This window comes from Pseudorca crassidens, chromosome 1 (genome assembly GCF_039906515.1).
Source record: "Pseudorca crassidens isolate mPseCra1 chromosome 1, mPseCra1.hap1, whole genome shotgun sequence".
Lineage (NCBI taxonomy): Eukaryota > Metazoa > Chordata > Mammalia > Artiodactyla > Delphinidae > Pseudorca > Pseudorca crassidens.
In genome coordinates this window covers 55,106,704-55,125,563 of record NC_090296.1, presented here as the reverse complement: position 1 = coordinate 55,125,563, position 18,860 = coordinate 55,106,704, and the positions used below count along the sequence as shown (strand labels likewise).

The 18,860-nt window shown below is 36.8% G+C and overlaps 1 protein-coding gene across 4 annotated transcripts in view; it reads left to right on the top strand.

The window, feature by feature from the left end:
* FANCM (FA complementation group M) overlaps nucleotides 1–18,860 on the top strand; it is a 56,509-nt gene that overhangs the window by 5,424 nt on the left and 32,225 nt on the right. For all 4 annotated transcript variants that reach the window (XM_067736940.1, XM_067736919.1, XM_067736929.1 and 1 more), the window contains 7 exons: nucleotides 2,759–2,917; nucleotides 5,790–5,921; nucleotides 7,615–7,747; nucleotides 8,391–8,516; nucleotides 9,028–9,114; nucleotides 11,625–11,809; nucleotides 17,976–18,182. In XM_067736940.1, the coding sequence (XP_067593041.1) occupies nucleotides 2,759–2,917; nucleotides 5,790–5,921; nucleotides 7,615–7,747; nucleotides 8,391–8,516; nucleotides 9,028–9,114; nucleotides 11,625–11,809; nucleotides 17,976–18,182 (1,029 nt within the window). The remainder of the gene's footprint in view (nucleotides 1–2,758; nucleotides 2,918–5,789; nucleotides 5,922–7,614; nucleotides 7,748–8,390; nucleotides 8,517–9,027; nucleotides 9,115–11,624; nucleotides 11,810–17,975; nucleotides 18,183–18,860) is intronic.

The following is an 18,860-nucleotide window of genomic DNA, read 5'->3' as shown; positions in this document are numbered from 1 at the left end:
TTTGGGATTGTCTGATGTTTTCTTATGATTGGAGTGAGGTTCTGTATGCATTTTGGGCAAGAATACCCCAGAAGTGATGTTGTACCTTTCTTAGTGCATTGTATCTGAGAATACATGATGATTTGTCTTATTACTGGTGCTGTTAATTTTGACTTGGTTCAGATGATGACTTTCTGGTTTCTCTATTGTAAAACTACTGTTTTTCCCTTTTTACTTAAGTCTGTTGTGGGGGAGGTACTATGAGACTATGTAAATATTCTGTTTTAGCATCCAATGATGGTTCTTGCTTGCAACAATTATTTCTGTGCTGTTTGCCGAATCATTATTTCCTCTTTCCCTCATTTCTTTTACATTTCAAAATTTGAATTCTTCTGTTGTGAAAAGCTGTCTTCTCTCCTCATTTATTTTATTTATTTATTTATTTATATTTGCTGTACGCGGGCCTCTCACTGTTGTGGCCTCTCCCGCTGCGGAGCACAGGCTCCGGACACGCAGGCTCAGCGGCCATGGCTCACGGGCCTAGCCGCTCCACGGCATGTGGGATCTTCCCGGACTGGGGCACGAACCCGTGTCCCCTGCATCGGCAGGTGGACTCTCAACCACTGTGCCACCAGGGAAGCCCCTCCTCATTTATTTTTAATTCAGGTCTTTACATCAATATGGACTAATGGATATATATATATATATGGATATATATATATATATATGGATATATATATATATTTTATTGGCTACAATCCAATACTATCATTAATAATTTTGATTATTCTAGATTGGGCCATTGAGAGTGCCTTGAAGATGGCTCCTGTGTCCTTTAGAATGCACTTTTGTTTGTTCGTGTTTGTTTTGAACACTTCCTAACTTACTGGCATCACAAGATATTTTATGATCATTTAGTGTTTTTCCAGTCCCCGCTGTGAAATCCACCATTTCTCTAGGGAGCTCAGAGGATGGTAAAAAGTTTTGAGCCCTATCCCATGCAGATTTTGAGCCTTATCCCATGACATTCTAATTTAGTAGCTCTGAATGGTCTTCTGTGTTAGGTTCTGGATAATTTCAAAGGTAGCTTTCAATTCTGCCAAGCCATAGACTTTTTTCCTTCTGTCCATAGCCTCGATTAGTTTTAGAAATTTCTATCGTATCATTTCTGCCCAACCTTTTTTAAACATGCTTGATTGTTTTTAATCATCAAGTCTCTGCTTAAATATCACCTCTTCAGAAAAATTCACTCTTAAGCTATGAAAAGTCAACTCTTCCTATCTTGTTATTTTCTTCTTAATATCTATCACAGTCTGTCATTCTTTTGCTTATTCATTTATTTGTTTATTTTTGCTCCACTAAAATAGTACCTACATGAATGTAGGGATTATGTCTATCTTGGTTATGCCTCTATCACCCATTCAATACCTGGCATGTGGGAATTACTCAAATATTTCTTGAACGAATGAATGATTAAAAATACTAAAGTCTGGGACTTCCCTGGCGGTCCAGTGGTTAAGACTCTGTGCTACCAACGCAGGGGGCACGGGTTCAATCCCTGGTCGGGGAACTAAGATCCCACATGCTGTGCGGCCAAAGGAAAAAAAAATACTGAAGTCTTAGTCAATTTTATAAAATGGTCATATATTTACTCTAGAGTTTGAATGTATGTGGACATTCAGTAACTATAGTGTACTACTGTATTAGGCATTATACTAGGTGTTGGGAATACAAAAGTGACTAAGATGTGATTCTTGCCCTAGAGTATTTTTTGTCTGAAACTAAGCCCATGAGGCTTTACTAGTTTTAAAAAAAAGAGTTCTTAATTTCTGGATATTTTCAGGATTCTTTCTTCATCCTTCCCTCCATCCATCCATCTCTCCCTTCCTTTCTTTTTTTTCATCACACCCAGTAGAACTGTGGTCTAATGGTATAGCAGTTGTTTATACCAACAGGTTTTTTGTTTTTTCTTAAATTCCCTATTTTTACAATTAAGTTCCTTTATAAGCTTTTGGTGAATGAAATTTAGCTCCAGAAATATATTCACAGCATATATATTGATTTAAATGGAAAATATTCCACTCATTTATTTATTTATTTATTTTTATTTTTGGCCACACCCGCAGCTTGTGGTGTCTTAGCTCCCTGCCAGGGATCAAACCCGCACCCTTGGCAATGAAAGTGTGGAGTCTTAAACCACTGGACTGCCAGGGAATTCCCTCCATTCATTTATTAATAATAGATTTAGTGTAGGACATATGCCCTCAGTTTCTTAACAAGTCAGTTTGTAAAGTATTTCCAAGGTACATTTGTATCCTTTAGTAGTAACAGGACTTCTCTGTTTTCCCCATAAAAAATCAGTGGAAAAAAGTATTTGCCAGGGAATCAGGAAATCTGGGTTTTAGTTCTGGCTCTAAAATTGACTGTTATATAATGTTTTGGGGATTTGGTTTGCTAATTTGAAACTTCTATTTTGTCTGAGTCTTTATAAATATTGACAAGATATAACACTACCACTGGAAAGCACAAAATACATTTGAGGAACTTGTTGGACATTTTATCTCTTGGATGCTTGGCATGCAAGAAAGATGTTTCAAAAGCATTTTTCCCTATTGTGCCACTCCTGATGTGCTATAATTTGTAGTTTTAAAAAATATTTAATGATATAAATTTCTAATTTTTTTTCAAAAACTTATTGCTATTTTATTTTTGTTAGTGGCAAACTAAAAAATTTAGTAAGTAATATAATATATAATCATACTTAATTGATTTTCTGTAGGCTGTGCAACAGGTTATTACTAATCTACTAATTGGGCAGATAGAGATTCGTTCTGAAGATTCTCCAGATATTTTGCCATACTCTCATGAAAGACGAGTTGAAAAGCTTGTTGTTCCTCTTGGTGAAGAACTTGGAGCTATCCAAAAGGCATATATACAGGTAAGCCATTTTTATCATAATTCAGGGTTTTAATAAATGAACTGATAATGTAATTATTTTACTTAACAGAATCGGACTGTGAGAATGTATAGTTATAATCATTTATATAATTAATATGGTAAAAAATTCTTTGAAATGACAATTTTCAGTATGAGCGCCATGTTTTATATGTACTGGCAAACTATTAGTTAAAGAGGAAATACAAAATGATGGACCGTTTCTAAAGCCAATTTAGTTTTGTATTTTCTTAAGTAAACCTTTTAATTGCAGTATAACCAGCCCCCCCAAACATATGAACAGCATAGTACATTAAATGTAAGTGTGCAGCACAGTAAATTTTCACATAGTGAACACACCCAAAACATGTATCCAGATTCAACCAGAACTTTCTTTGTAAGGAAATATATTTTCAATATATTCCTCCCTGATCCCTTGTACAGCAGTGTTTCTCAACTGGGGACTATCTTGCCCACTTGGTGGCATTTGGCAATGTCTTGACACATTATTGATTGATTGGTTGCGTTGGGTCTTTGTTGCTGCACGCGGGCTTTCTCTAGTTGCAGCAAGCGGGGGCCACTCTCCGTTGCGGTGCGCGGGCTTCTCATTGCAGTGGCTTCTCTTGTTGCGGAGCACGGGCTGTAGGCGTGCGGGCTTCAGCAGCTGTGGCTTGCGGGCTCTAGAGCGCAGGCTCAGTAGTTGTGGCACATGGGCTTAGTTGCTCCGTGGCATGTAGGATCTTCCCGGACCAGGGCACGAACCCGTGTCCCCTGCATCAGCAGGCGGACTCTCAACCACTGCGCCACCAGGGAAGCCCTAACTTTATTGATTTCTTTTAGAGTGCTTCTTTAGGCACATGTGGTCAGCAAAGCTGATCAGCAAAGCTAGAAGAGAAGAAAGATTGAAATGTACTAAAATAGATCTATTTTAGGAAATAAAACTTAGGCAAATTACATGTTGCTGTAGTAGGTCTTCATCTGGAGGTCGCTTTTTACCTTCACTGTGGCATCAAGCTCACGACCTTTTGTCTGCTGTTTCCTCTGCCTGGAATGCTCTGTCTTCAGAACTTCTCAGGCTCGGCATACTTTATCATTCAGATGTCAAGTATTACCTCTTAAAAGAAACCATCTTTGGTGGCATGAACACGTGGAGAACTGTGGGAGCCTGCATGCCCAGTTCTCCCCTGAGAGTGCCCTGCTGTCACCCATGCAGCAGTAGGCTCCGTTGCTTGCCCAACCCGGGCCAACGTCTCTCCTGCTGCTTGGTACCAGAGGCAGCCCTGGCCCAGAGCGGTCCATCCCCAGCCAGGAACCTTAGTGTGGGAAACTGGCTGCTTGGAGGTGGAAGGGCGCTGGCAAGGTCACAATCCAAGGGCCCGCTCCTCTGCATCCTGGGGCTGGATGACGGATGAGGCAGGGGGTGCCTGGGCAGAGCACAATTGCTGCTCCTCCCCCCACCCCCCAAAAAAAAGAAAGAAAGAAAGGAAGGGAGAGAGGAAGGAAGGAAGGAAAGAAAGAAAGAAACCCTTTTTGTCCGCTTATATGATAGTGACCCCCTTCCCATCAAAGACTCTACAAAGCATTACTGTGTTTTAGGTTCTTAAATGCTTTATCATAATCAAAATTCTCTTATTTTCTTTGTTCACTTCTTTACTCCTTTCTTCCGTCTATTAAATGTAAACTTTAGGAAAATAGAAACTTCATTTGTCTCAGCCACAATATCCCCAGCATCAGGAACGATGTTTGATATGTAGTATATACTTAATGAATATATTTTAAAAAATATCTATTTATTTATTTGGCTATGTCAAGTCTTAGTTGTGGCACGCAGGATCTTTGTTGTGGCATGCAAGATCTTTCATTATGGCACGTGGGCTTCTCTAGTTGCAGCGCGGGCTCTCTAGTTGTGGCACGCAGGCTCCAGAGCGTGTGGGCTCAGTAGTTGTGGCATGCAGACTTAGTTGCCCTGTGGCATGTGGGATCCTAGTTCCCCAACCAGGGATCGAACCCGCGTCCCCTGCATTGGAAGGCAGATTCTTAATCACTGGACCACCAGGGAAGTCGCTTAATGAATATTTTTGAGAGAATGAATCAGTGAATGAAATTAAATGTACTCAAGGAATTTTGATTTAGTCATCACTCTACAAATATTTGCCTATGTGCTAGACTTGTTCTAGGCATTGAAGATGCAACAGAGCAAAAAATCGAGGCCCTCCTTTCATTGTGCTTAGTTTGGAGGGAGAGGAGGAGAGTTAAGAAATAAACAGATAAACACATATGTTCGTTTTTTGTTTTTTTTAAAAAATAAATTTATTTATTTTATTTTTGGCTGCATTGGGTCTTCATTGCTGTGCACGGGCTTTTTCTCTGGTTGCGGCAAGCAAGGGCTACTCTTCGTTGCAGTGCACCGGCTTCTCATTGTGGTGGCTTCTCTTGTTGCAGAGCACAGGCCCTAGGCCCATGGGCTCAGTAGTTGTGGCTCGCGGCTCTAGAGCGCAGGCTCAGTAGTTGTGGCGCATGGGCTTAGTTGTTCCATGGCTTGTGGGATCTTCCCAGACCAGGGCTTGAACCCATGTCCCCTGCATTGGCAGGCGGATTCTTAACTGTTGCGCCACCAGGAAAGCCCAACACATATGTTCTTGAATTATCGCTGAATCTAATAATTGCTTGTGCTGACTCTCACATGGATTATCTGAGGATAATTGTCAAGTACTTTAAAACTTTATCATCTCTTCTGTGTTTACTTAAAAGTTCATTTTAAGACAAACTTTATTTAACATATAATTTAATATATAAAACTATTTTAGTATGTGAGGAAATGTATTTGTAAAAGGATTTTAAAATAAACTTAAACTAAATTTCTTTGAAATTTGCAGATTTTGGAAGCACTTGCAAGTTCTTTGATTCGGAGGAATGTTTTGATGAGAAGGGATATTCCCAATCTAACAAAATACCAGATAATTCTGGCAAGAGATCAATTTAGGAAAAACCCATCTCCAAATATTGTGGTAGGTATTTTAAAATAAATTTTGCTGATAGACTACATTTTTACTTAGAACCAGGATGAAATGTAAATAATGATTATTTTTTGGTATATATTAGCTCATCAAGAATTCAGGGGTGGTTTATATAGTTTATAAAAACATGAAAAAGATCTAGCAGGAATACAGTTTAATGATGTGAATTAAGATAAATTTATCTTATAACTTTTAATTAAGAATTGGTCTTTTAGTTCACTTCTGTTTTGCAAAGTAAAAGGGTCATAAGAGGGTAGATTTTAACTAACTTTTAGACCCATAGCATTTAGTCTTAAATCTCCATACCGAGGTTGGATTAAGCATCACAGTAAGCTTTGTATTTTTAATCTTTATAGGAAAAAAATAGGTGGATAGGAACATATCCATCAAGTTAGGTCCAGAGTCAAAAGAGATGCTCACAAACATGAAAAGGCACTGAGTCATTCTTGGAACTGAGAGGGAATGCATGTGCAAAAGGACAGAGGCAATTGAATGAAGGTATAAAGGAGACAGTGAGAAAACCAATTTGCCTGAGGTAAAGGATTGAGGGAGTCAGATATGATCTAGGTTGTGACCCCCTGGGAGTGCTTTAAATGTTATACTAGAAATATGGACTTTATTCTATAGTATCTGGGAAACCACAAAGGGAATTTTCTGTGAAATTGCAGTGTATTATACTAGACTTTAATAAAATGTTTAAAGTTTCTGCTAGGAGTTAAAGGTTCATTAAAATTTTAAATCATAAATCTAAACCTGTTGAATTTGATCTCACTGATGAGAGTTTATGTTTTACAGAGACATTGTTTTACCCTTTTAGGTAATTAGCGTGCTATTTTAAGGCATTTATCACTATCCTGGAAACATTTAAAATGAGTGTAACTGATATTAATGCTACTAAAAATGTAAGGTATTAAATAATAGTCTGCATCTCTAATAAAGGAAAATAATTAAAATATATTCTCAATGGTCTTTTAAAGGTATTTTATTGTATAGATATACTGACTGTATGCTCCTACAAAAGGAATATATACTTTACTTTTCCTTGAGAGTAGTGGTTAAAAGCACAAGCACACTGGCCCAAATTTCCTAGGTTCAAATACTGGCTCTGCTACTTATCACCTACATGAGGTTCCACATATGTAAAATGGGCATAACAATAGTACCTACCTCCTAGGTGTTAAGATTAAATAAGTTTGTATAAGTAGTGTGCTTATAACGGTGTCTGGTGCTCCCTGTCAGATGTTACTGTGGCATGTATACCTGGTGTTAAATGTTAGTGTTAAACAGTTTGATTAAATATTTGTCCTGATGTCAGAAACATTTGTGAGGATAGTAGGCCTGTATCTGTTTTATTTTCCCTTATATCCCAAATGTCTAGCTCAGTGCTCAGCAAATAGTAGGTGCTTATTAAATTGTTTTGAAAGACCAAATAAATCTATATACTGCTAATAATTTACCTGCAAAGAAAAACAGCATATGATAAATATCCCCCCGTTCATTTATTCTCTTTAAAATGTAAGTTTCATGTTGAATTAAATAAAGGGGCAGATTGTATATGGAAAGTACATTGACACCTTTCCATAGCAACATCTTAGGACATTCAGTAGAACCAATAAGTTCTGCATGGAACATGTATCTTCATTTCTTTCTCTGGGTAAATTTGATACATGCTTGTTTTTTCTAGGGACTGCAACAAGGCATAATCGAGGGAGAATTTGCTATTTGTATTAGTTTATATCATGGTTATGAATTATTGCAGCAAATGGGAATGAGATCATTATATTTCTTCCTTTGTGGAATTATGGATGGAACTAAAGGTAAATTATATGAAATTATTTTTAAAAGTGCTGACGTGTATTATTTTGGTTAACGATATGTATTGAGCCGTTTGGATTACTTAAGGTGCTTTATTTTAAAAAGCAGTGAAGGGGACTTCCTTGTGTGTCCAGTGGATTTCCTTGGTGGTCCTCCCCAATGCAGGGGGCCCGGGTTTGATCCCTGGTCAGGGAACTAGATCCCACATGCTGCAAGTAAGACCCAGCACAGCTTAATAAATAAATAAATAAAATAAAAAGCAGTGAAATAGTTATGTAACAAATTCTTTCTTTCTTTCTTTTTTCTTCCTTCCTTCCTTCCCTCCTTCCTTCCTTTCTTTTTCTTCTTCTTCTTCTTCTTTTTTTTCTTAAACTGTGGACATGTATTTCTCACAGTTCTGGAGGCTGGGAAGTCCAAGATCAAGGTGCCAGCCCATGTTTCTTTGCTTTTGATAAATTGCTGGAAGAAAAGAAGCCATTCATTAATACATATGTGAATGTGGAACTGGAAAAAGTTGCTGGTTTTTATTTTTAAATTTGAAAAACTTGCATTCATTGCTATAGTTTAATTTTTTTTAAATAAATGATACATTTGATTAGTTTTGCTATTAAATTTATTGGAAAAATATTTTCTTAATTTCTGAAGGAATGACTCGGGCAAAAAAAGAACTTAGCCGAAATGAGGACTTCATGAAACTCTATAATCATCTAGAGTGCATGTTTGCACATACACGTGGTACTTCAGCAAGTGGCATTTCTGCTATCAAAAAAGGTCTGGTTGTTCTTTTAAATTTTTGTATTGTTTCCTCTTTATCAAGGTTAATTTTAAAATTATGCTCCATTGATCCACATGTCTATTTATATCTACTTATACTTCTGTAGCAATAGACCTGTTAAATGCTAAAAGATCTTATTCTTCAACTTAGGATAAATATATATTCAAGCAGTTCATAAACTTTAAATATATAATAGAAGTTAGTAGTAGTTGTTACTGGTAGTGAAAATTCTCAGAACTACCAAAAACTAATTTATAGCTTAACTAAATGTGAATTTTTCCCTTCTCTTTGCTGCTGATTCTCATTTGGAGTCTTTCTCAGAATGAAATTTTCATAAAAATTCAGTTTATTTTACAGTAAGGTTTGTGTGCTACCCAGATGCTACTTACTGTTAAAATAAAAAGAAATAAGTTTTAATGAATCCATTTGAAAGGGTAATTAAAATACATTAATGTAATCGAATATGGAAAAATACAGAAAAATTTTTTGTGTTTTGTTTTTTTACAGGAGATGAAGATAAAAAGTTCTGCTATAGTCATCCAAAATTAAAGAAATTAGAAGAAATTGTAGTTGAACACTTCAAGTCGTGGAATGGTAGGTCGTATTTAATAGACTCAAGGCAAGGCAAAGTTATTGAGAAAGCTAAAACTCTGACTCATTAGATTGTGCTAACATTTCTTATGGAGAAGATGAGCTTTTAATTATTCTGGATAATGAATATAAAAAAGCTCTGAGAAATTTTGGGAGCGTAGGCACCAGGGGAATGGTGGAAATGTTAAGAATAGGGTATTATGTGAAAAAGAAAAGTCAACCTGGGGCAGTATAAGGGAAGCAGATAATAAAACAATGTATAATATAATGATAGGGAAAAGTAAGCTAGGTGAGAAAATAGAGAGTCATGAAGGAGGCTATTTTATATATAGTTTTAGAGCAGACCTCTTTGTAGGGTGATGTTTGAGCTGTTACCTGATGGAAGTAAGGGAGCAAGCCTTGTGGATTTCTGTAGGAGGATCATTCCTGGCAGAGAGAATAGCAGATTCAAAGGCCCTAAGGCAGTAGGGTGCTTGGTAAGATTAAGGATCAGTAAACAAACCAATTTGGCTGGAGTAGTGTAATGAGGATGAGTGGTGTAGGCAGAGGTTGGAGAGACAGCCAGGGGCCAGGTCATGTAGGGTTTGTAGGCCATGTCAGGACTTTGGATTTTATTCTGTGTATGCTTGTGATTTGTGAAACTATTACAGAGGCATTCGGAGCAGCAGAGTGACGTGATCTGACTTATATTTTTAAAATATCACTCTCGTAGATGTTGGCCAATTAGGAGGCTATTGTAATAGTCTAAGATGATAACAGATGATGATAGTTTATACTAAGATAGTAGTACCAAGCAGCAAGGTGGTTCTGAGAAGTGGTTATAGATTCTAGATATATTTTGAAGTTGGAGCCAACAGCGTTTATTGATGGATTGGACATAGAGTATGAGAAAAAAAATCATTAGGATTATGTGTGTGTGTGTGTGTGTGTGTGTGTGTGTGTGTGTTTGCAGATGACTGTATGAACAAAGAGAAAACTAACAACATGGTGAAGAAAGAGCAAATGTATTAGGATGCTTTTGAGACATCTAAGTTGAGATGTGTAGGCATTGGATAAGTGAATCTGGGTCTCAGAAGAATAGTCTGGGATATTTTTATCTATTTACATATATATAAATAAATTTTAGAGTTATCAGCATAAAGACAATATTAAAAGTTTCAAGAATGAATGTGGTCATATCACCAGCAGTACAGTTTAGGGACAGAGGGCCGGGAATTAGTCCTGCAGAATACCAACATTTAGAGTTCAGAGGGGAAAATGCCACAAAGAAGATTGAGAAAGAAACCAGACAAGTGAATTATCAGAGATGCTGAGGGAAGAGACTATTTCAGTAGGAAGGAGTGGATTGTGTTAAATACTACTGAGAGGTGTGGTCAGATGAACTAAAAAGCATCCACTGAGTTTGGCAATATAGAGTTATTGATGACTTTGGTAGAGCAGCTTTAATGGAATGAAGATAGAAAGGCAGGCTGCGGCCTGTTGAAGGAGGTAGGCTTTGCACTGAAAGTAGCTATTGATCTGCAGTTGGTCAGATGTAGAGTCTTGATGCTATGCTGATTCAAAGGAGGTTTATCTGGAATAATTTTCCTTGCAACAGCAGCTGCTTCTTTTTCCTTATGTATTATACATTAACTTTATTAAGTCATTTAATTCATAAGGTTGTTATGAAGACTAAATGAGTTCATAATATAAAATGCTTAGTGTAGTCTCTGGCACACACATGATGATTAACATAATATAAATCATGTTTAAGAAAGAAGGATTGTCAAAGACCCATGCAAGGTTAAAAAACAAAAGAAAGCAAATAACAAAAAACTCCACACAACTTGCAATTATTAACCAATTGCTATATGCAAGTCTACATACTTTATATTTACTGTTTCATTTAATCATCACCTCAATCCATTTTAGATATTAAGAAACTAAAGTTTAAAGAGACTAAATGACTACCATGGTCACATATCACCCAGAGACTAAGTGGTCCAGCCTCAAAATCATGTTTTTATTTATGCATTCTACTCCTCCCAAGCACAGAGACACTGGGAGCAGCTTTGTGATTGACTGTTGGGTATATTCTGCAGTTTCCTTGGAGAATTTGAACATATCAATAATTTGGAGACAGAATACCATGGCCTGGATTAAGACAGTGCCTTTAGTGAGCAGAAAGGAAAGGGAAGATATACAAAATCAGTGAGAGCTCTGCAGTCCTGTGCTTCTGATTTAGAAGGTAAAGGGGAATAACAGGCGTCATGCATGAATTGAAGGACTGGTCAAAAGGTAATTTTTATTTGGTTTAGGTTTTTATTTTATGACAGCCAATGAGAGATAAGGAGCCAGTTTTATTAAGATTACTAGAAAAGGTAGGAGGAAAACCAGCAAAGATTTAAGATGCTTAAATTATTTTTTTGAAAGAATTGTCACTCACTAGTATATAGTTTCAGGTTTGTCTTTTGAATTAGTTCTCATCTAAATGCTTCTATAAAAGTTGTAATTAAAGTATTTTTATTATATAGCTCAAAAGACATCTGACAAGAAATGTGACGAGACCAGAGTTATGATCTTCTCTTCATTTCGAGATAGTGTTCAAGAAATTGCAGAAATGCTTTTACAGCATCAGCCAATTATTAGAGTAATGACTTTTGTTGGCCATGCCTCAGGGAAAAGCATGAAGGGTTTTACCCAGAAGGAGCAACTGGAGGTAATTATTTTTGGAAATGATGAATATAAAAATAAAATTGATTAGCTTTGCACTTACGCCTTTTTTTGTTTTAACTCACTGGTCAGTTGGCTACATCTTAAAGATAATTTTGTAGTAAATGTATAAATAAAACTAGGCATATTTTGAAAGACCAAAAAAAGTGGGTTTTTTTGGATTTTGAAAATTTTTTAAAAAGTATAATGGTTAAGCAGAAAGGCTCTGGATTCATATTATGTAGGTTGGAATCCTGGTTCTTCCACTTATAAGTTTCTTTACTTCCTGTGCCTCAGTTTTCCTTATCTGTAAACATACCCTGTAGAGCTATTGTAAGCATTAAGTGAAATCGTACTGTAGAGCCTTCAAGAAGTGTTTACTATTTATTTATCTTAAGTCACTTTAGTTATTTATTCCAAACAAATAATAAGCTTACACTTTTTTCTGTTATCTAAAAATCTTAACTTAAAAATATGGTCAGAGGAAACCATGGTGGTATTTAAGGTAGCTGTATGCTCTGAATATTCATCATAAATTTTTGAGTGCTATGATGTTTTGGGGGATATTTTAGACTATAGATTTTTTTTTGCGGTACGTGGGCCTCTCACTGTTGTGGCCTCTCCCGTTGCAGAGCACAGGCTCCGGACGCGCAGGCCCATCGGCCATGGCTCACGGGCCTAGCCTCTCTGCTGCATGTGGGATCTTCCCGGACCGGGGCACGAACCCGTGTCCCCTGCATTGGCAGGCTGACTCTCAACCACTGCGCCACCAGGGAAGCCCTAGACTATATATAGATTTTTATAAACTGTATACAGGTTTTTTCAGGTTAGCTATAGGTCTACACTTGAGTAGGTATGTCTTTAATGTCTAATTCATTTTGAAAGATCCTTTCTTGATTCTGTCAACATTAATAGATGAGGACTCCTATTATTAAATACATCTTATACCAGTCCCCACTGTACTCAAAAGAGTCTGTTTAAGCAAACTGGATCTGGTGGAGAGAATCTAGGAGGTTTTCCTGAGTCTGAATGTAACACTTTTCCCTATCTCGAGTCTAATAAGTACTCTAAAGGGTTCAGGCATCTAATGGATGATTATTACTAACGTTAATAATCATGTTAGTGATTAGTAATATCTGTGTGAAAAATGAAGTGAATTTCTACCTAGGAGGTCAAGCATTTTGAAATACCCATAGTCCCCAACCTGGTCTCTGGCCAACTTCATAATTACCCAGAGTCATATTTCCTGGGTTTGTCAGGTATCGTAAGAAACCTTATAGATTTTATTCACTTTGTCTTTTATTCACTTTTATCAATAATATTTTTATGTAGGCCAGGGTAATAATCCTTTTTATTACTCCTATACATAATTGCTTTCATAACAGGAGTTTTATTCTGAAATAAGCTTTCAAGCAGATAGTTGTAATTGAATTATTCATTTATCTAGAAACAAGTGATGAAGTCACAGAGGAAGTTGGGGGCCAGATTCTTTAGGACCTTACATTTCCATTTTAATGACTTTGGCTTTTACTCTGAATAAAGTGAGAAGAAGACCTTGGAGAATTTGGAGCAGAGGAAGGTCATGTCCTGATTGATATTTTAAAAGAATCACACTGGCTGCTGTCTTAAGAATAAACTATAGGGGCTAAGGGTGGAAATAGGAAGACCAATTGGAAGACTTATTAGAATAATTCAAGCTAAAGATGATGGTGGCTTGGACTAGGGTGGTAGCAGGTTGTGAGAAATGATTGGATTCTGGATATATTTTGAAGGTCAAGCTGACAGGACTTATTGACAAATTAGAGTGGGATATGAGATAAAAGAGTGTGAAGGCTGACTCCAAGGTTTTTGGCCTGAGCAACTGAAAAGAGTGGCTATTAACTAAGGTGGATAAGACTGCAGGAAAGGCAGGTTTTGTAGAGAATATTAGCTTGGTTTTGGACAAATTAACTTTGGCATGCCTATGAGATTAGTGGTTTTCAAACTGTCAAAACTGATGGAGGACCAGTTTATTTCCATTCAATACATCACAGATACCTTTGAACATTACTACAAAAATGAATTACTAGAAAAATAAGCTTAATGAAAAACAAAGTTCACATCTAAATTTTTTTTTAGAGTCAACAGATGGGGAATACTCTGTCAAGTTTCTAAACTCTTACTCAAAGTTTTTGTAGTCTTGTCAGCTGGTAGTAGACAGTTTGTGAACCAATACCGGCACCAGTAATAAATACTTCATGGATTGTACTTTGAGTTACACTGTTTTAAACATCAAGTAGCGATGTTAAGTAAACAATTGAATATATGTCTTGACTTCATGGGTTCATGGAAATATATATTTGGGAATCATCATCATGTAGATGAGACTGGGTTGAATGAAGACATAGAAGATGTCCAAAGACTGAGTCCTGGGGAATCAGAATAAGTGGCTAGTGAAATGGGAGAAAGACCAGGAGAGTGTGGTATCTCCTGGAGGAGGAAGTGATTAAATGTATAAATACTGCTGGTGGGTCATATAAGATGATAACTGGGAATTGACTATTGGAATAAGAGAGGAGAAGACAAATGACCTTGAAAAGAACATTTTCAGTGGAATGGTGGGACAAGCCACCACTGAGAAGAGCTGGAGATAGCAAGTATACAAGTCTTTCAAGGATTATTACTAAAAGGAGCACAGAGATGGAAGTAGTTTTTTGTTTGTTTGTTTTATGTTGAGATACATAATAGTATGCTTATATGCTGATAGGAATGACCAGTTGAGAAAGAAAAATTGATGACAGAGCAGAGAGAAGAGTATTGCTGGAATGATCTTTGAGTAGTTAAGGGAAAAGGATGGGATCTAGTATAAAACTATGGGGGGTGACCTCAGTTAAGAACACGGATAGTTTGTCCAAAACAATAGGAGGGGAAGGTAAACTATGCAGGCACAGGTAGAGGTGGGTATGTAGATGTGGCAGTGATACCTTGCGGAAAGTCTTTTTTTTTTTTTTTTTGCGTTACGCGGGCCTCTCACCGCTGTGGCCTCTCCCGTTGCAGAGCACAGGCTCCGGACGCGCAGGCTCAGCGGCCATGGCTCACGGGCCCAGCCGCTCCGCGGCATGTGGGATCTTCCCAGACCGGGGCACGAACCTGTGTCCCCTGCATCGGCAGGTGGACTCTCAACCACTGCACCACCAGGGAAGCCCGGAAAGTCTTTTTTGATTGCTCAGTTTTTGTCATGTCACCAACTGAGAGTGAGGATGGGGAGGAAATGTTGGAAGTTTGATGAGAGAGGAGTGAGGAGGAGAATGGGGAGAGTGAATGGATTAGGGAAATATAAGATTATTTTCAGATAGCACTAAGGGCTCACTCAAGGTGAGATATTACGAGTTTAAAGTGTAACCAGTCAGCATGGTTGGTGTTTTCCTTCATCCACATTCAACTGTGTAAATACAGACCCAGTGGAAAGTGGGATATAATCAGTGTTGCAGTTTAGTTAGGAATATTGGAGGAGAGAGAAGCAAGGGAGTGGGTTGTAAGCTAGAGTGTAGTGTAAACAGCAAAAAAATGGTAGGATCGGTAGATTATAAGAAGTCCTGGTGGAAATTACTTAATCACTTATTCCTTTCTTTGATTAAACAACTTCTGGTTCATATTTATTTTTCAAACTCTAGGGAAATTAATATCAATCCTAGGCAAATAAATAACAATTTAGCTTGTACCTGCTACTTTGACATCCTTTATTAATCTATTAATTATTTATATTAAAGAATTTTTTTTTTTACAACTCTAGCTCTGGGCTTTTTTTTGATCAGGACAAAAAGGACATCTGTTTTAAGTTACATACAGGTAATGTTAGGTCAGTCTTTCCTTGGCTTAATGTCATTACAGATTACAAAGGGAAATGAATTATTCTTAACTTTTAATTATGACCACTGGTTCTCCCTGTACTCTGTTTTTCCATATTGAAGGAAAACTCTTTGACTAGTGTTACTGGAAAGGTTTCTAAGAGGATTTAACATGATAAATTTATATTTATTATCCTACTTTTAAAGTGGTTGTTTTAAACAAAAGAACTAGCTTAAGGATTAAGATAATAGCTTTTTAGAGTCAGAGAGACCTAGGTTTAAATGCTGATGATTATTATTACTTATAGAATAGTAGAATGTTTGAGCTTGAAACGACTTTATGGTCTTTTGTCATGGGTCCATAGCTATTTCTATACTTTTTTTTTTTTTTTTTTTCTTTGTGGTACGCGGGCCTCTCACTGTTGTGGCCTCTCCCGTTGCGGAGAGGCACGAACCTGTGTCCCCTGCATCGGCAGGTGGACTCTCAACCACTGTGCCACCAGGGAAGCCCTATTTCTATACTTTGATAGAGTTCATATTTCCTTTTTGTGTATACTCCCCTAATATTTTCTCCTGAAATTTACTTTTTAGATATGAGGTCTGATAACTGTCCTTCATACTAGCCATTTTGTTCAGGCATTCTTACATTTTAATAGGCATTTATAAAGGTATTAGTCAAAAGTATGACTGATTCCTCTGGAATACCATCATTTAATTTTTGTTTCTATTCTCTATCTATCTATTGACCATGATCTTATTTAATTACCACCACTACTACTATTCCACCATCCATAAACCTGCAACATTGATGTGTGTATATATGTGTGTGTGTGTGTGTGTGTGTGTATGTAGATGAGGAAACTGAGGCTCAGAGCAGTTGAGAACTAAGTTTATAAGGCTTAAGGACACTTTTCAAAATATTTGTTGACTTTTTCATTAACTCATTGTCATGCTAATGTAGTTTCATTAACTTGATCAGAGAGAAATCCTGGTGAAGGGGAGAAAAAAATTTTTCCTCTACCCTTACGAGTTCATAGCTGAGACCTCTGTAATAAAAGATTAACAAGAGAAAAACAGAAGCTTATTAACATGTATACCTCATGTATGCATAGGAGATACTGAGGGAAAAATGAGTAACTCCCTGAAGTGGCTTAGAATACAGATTTAAATATCATCTTATGGGGAAAGAGAAGGGGGGTGCACAGGGGAGAGTAAATGATTTTTAGGGAAGATGAATGGAGCCCTAAAAGAAAAGATGGGAGGTATGATAGTTTGTGATAAAGTTTGTCTGGATGTAGTGTGGACTTTCAGTGTCTTGTTGAGTCAATTTTCCCTGGTTGATGAAACTCCTGGGGAGGGGATTTATGACAATTGAGTTCCTTCTGGAGGATCTGCTTTTAGACAGATAAGGGGAGTTCAGAGAAAGCCTCTCCCCGCATTTGCTGTTTTTCGAGTGCCTATAGCTCAAAATAATCAATATACCAAAGCAGCATAGGTTGGGGCAGCATGTTTTAAACTCCTACAGTCATATAGGAGTGGCATATTCTGCTACCCTTCACTGGAATGACAGTATAAAAGGAAAAACATGAATTCTATTTTTTTAATTAAAAATTTTTTTATTGAAGTATAGTTAATTTACAATGTTGTGTTAATTGCTGTACAGCAAGGTGATTCAGTTATATATATATGCATTCCTTTTTTATATATTCTTTTCCATTATGATTTATCCTAGGATACTGAATATAGTTCTCTGTGCTGTACAGTAGGACCTTGTTGTTGATCCATTCTACATATAAAAGCTTACATCTGCTAACCCCAACCTCCCACTCCATCCCTCCCCCACCCCCCTCCCCCTTGGCAACCACCAGTCTGTTCTCTATGTCCATGATTCTGTTTCTATTTAAAATATGAATTCTAGAAGTAATAAAACAATCTTACTTTAACAATAGTTTAATTATTAAACGTACTATTATTGTTAAATTTACTAACAATAAATTTAGGTCTAGGACATGATAAATAACAGTAATTGCTCTGGGCCACTTATCTGCTTTACACCCCTTTTAGTGATGCTAAAAATAGTATCTGTGGTTTCTCATTCATGTGTAAATTGTTAGCAAAACCTTTTGGAATCATAACCGTTATTAAAGTAAAGAAATTGGGACTGCCCTTTGCATTTTACCAGAATGTCTTTTGGCTTATGTTGCCATTTGCCGCTTCTTTTCCTATTCGATAGTACTTTGGGTGCTGATTTTGAATCTCATTTCAGGGACAAATGGAAAAAGTATGCTTTGATCTACAACTCTCTTATACTTGCATCTAGTTATTTTTAAATCATTTTAATTTTAGGTAGTGAAACAATTTCGTAGTGGTGGTTACAATACATTGGTTTCTACTTGTGTTGGTGAAGAAGGTTTGGATATAGGAGAAGTTGATCTTATAATATGTTTTGATGCCCAGAAGAGCCCAATTCGTCTTGTGCAACGAATGGGTAGAACTGGCCGCAAACGTCAAGGCAGGATTGTTGTTATCCTTGCTGAAGGACGAGAAGAACGGGTAAGTAGACATGTGGAAACGTAATTTGACAATTGAAATTTGAGAAACAGAGCCTAAAGACAAGTATCAATCTGTTAACATTCAAAGTCCAAACAATCTGTAGGTAATTGTGATTGATTTCTGTTTTCCTTTGTATTAGATTCTGCCTGTTCTTTTCTTGTAATTAGGAGAATTTTTGACTGGATTCAGTCTTAATATTTTTATACATATAAAGAAACACATTTTTGTACTTCAGTATTATTTTAGAGACACATAGATACAAAAATCAATATGTATTACTTTGTGTTACTATTTCCCTGTGCTTCTAAGGCCTGCTTTTTGTGTTTAGTTGTTTTTATGTTTTTTAACTACAGTGAGCTGAGAATGGTTTTATTTATATTTTAAAGAATTGCCTAAATCAATCAACCAACCAACCAACGGACAAGAATATGCACCAGGGATAATGGGTAGCCTGCAAAGCCTAAAATATTTACTTTCTGGCCCTTTATGGAAAAGTTTGCTGATGCCTATTCTAAGTGATAAGGGACTTGAATGATATTCATACTTTGTTGTAATCTTGGATAACAGGTCTTCCTAAATACGATGTTGTATCAATACATAATATTATTTTGTGTATGTACACTAAAGTGTTAACTAACTTTTGTAACTGAGTGGGACTATTTCTGTGTCTAAGTGAAT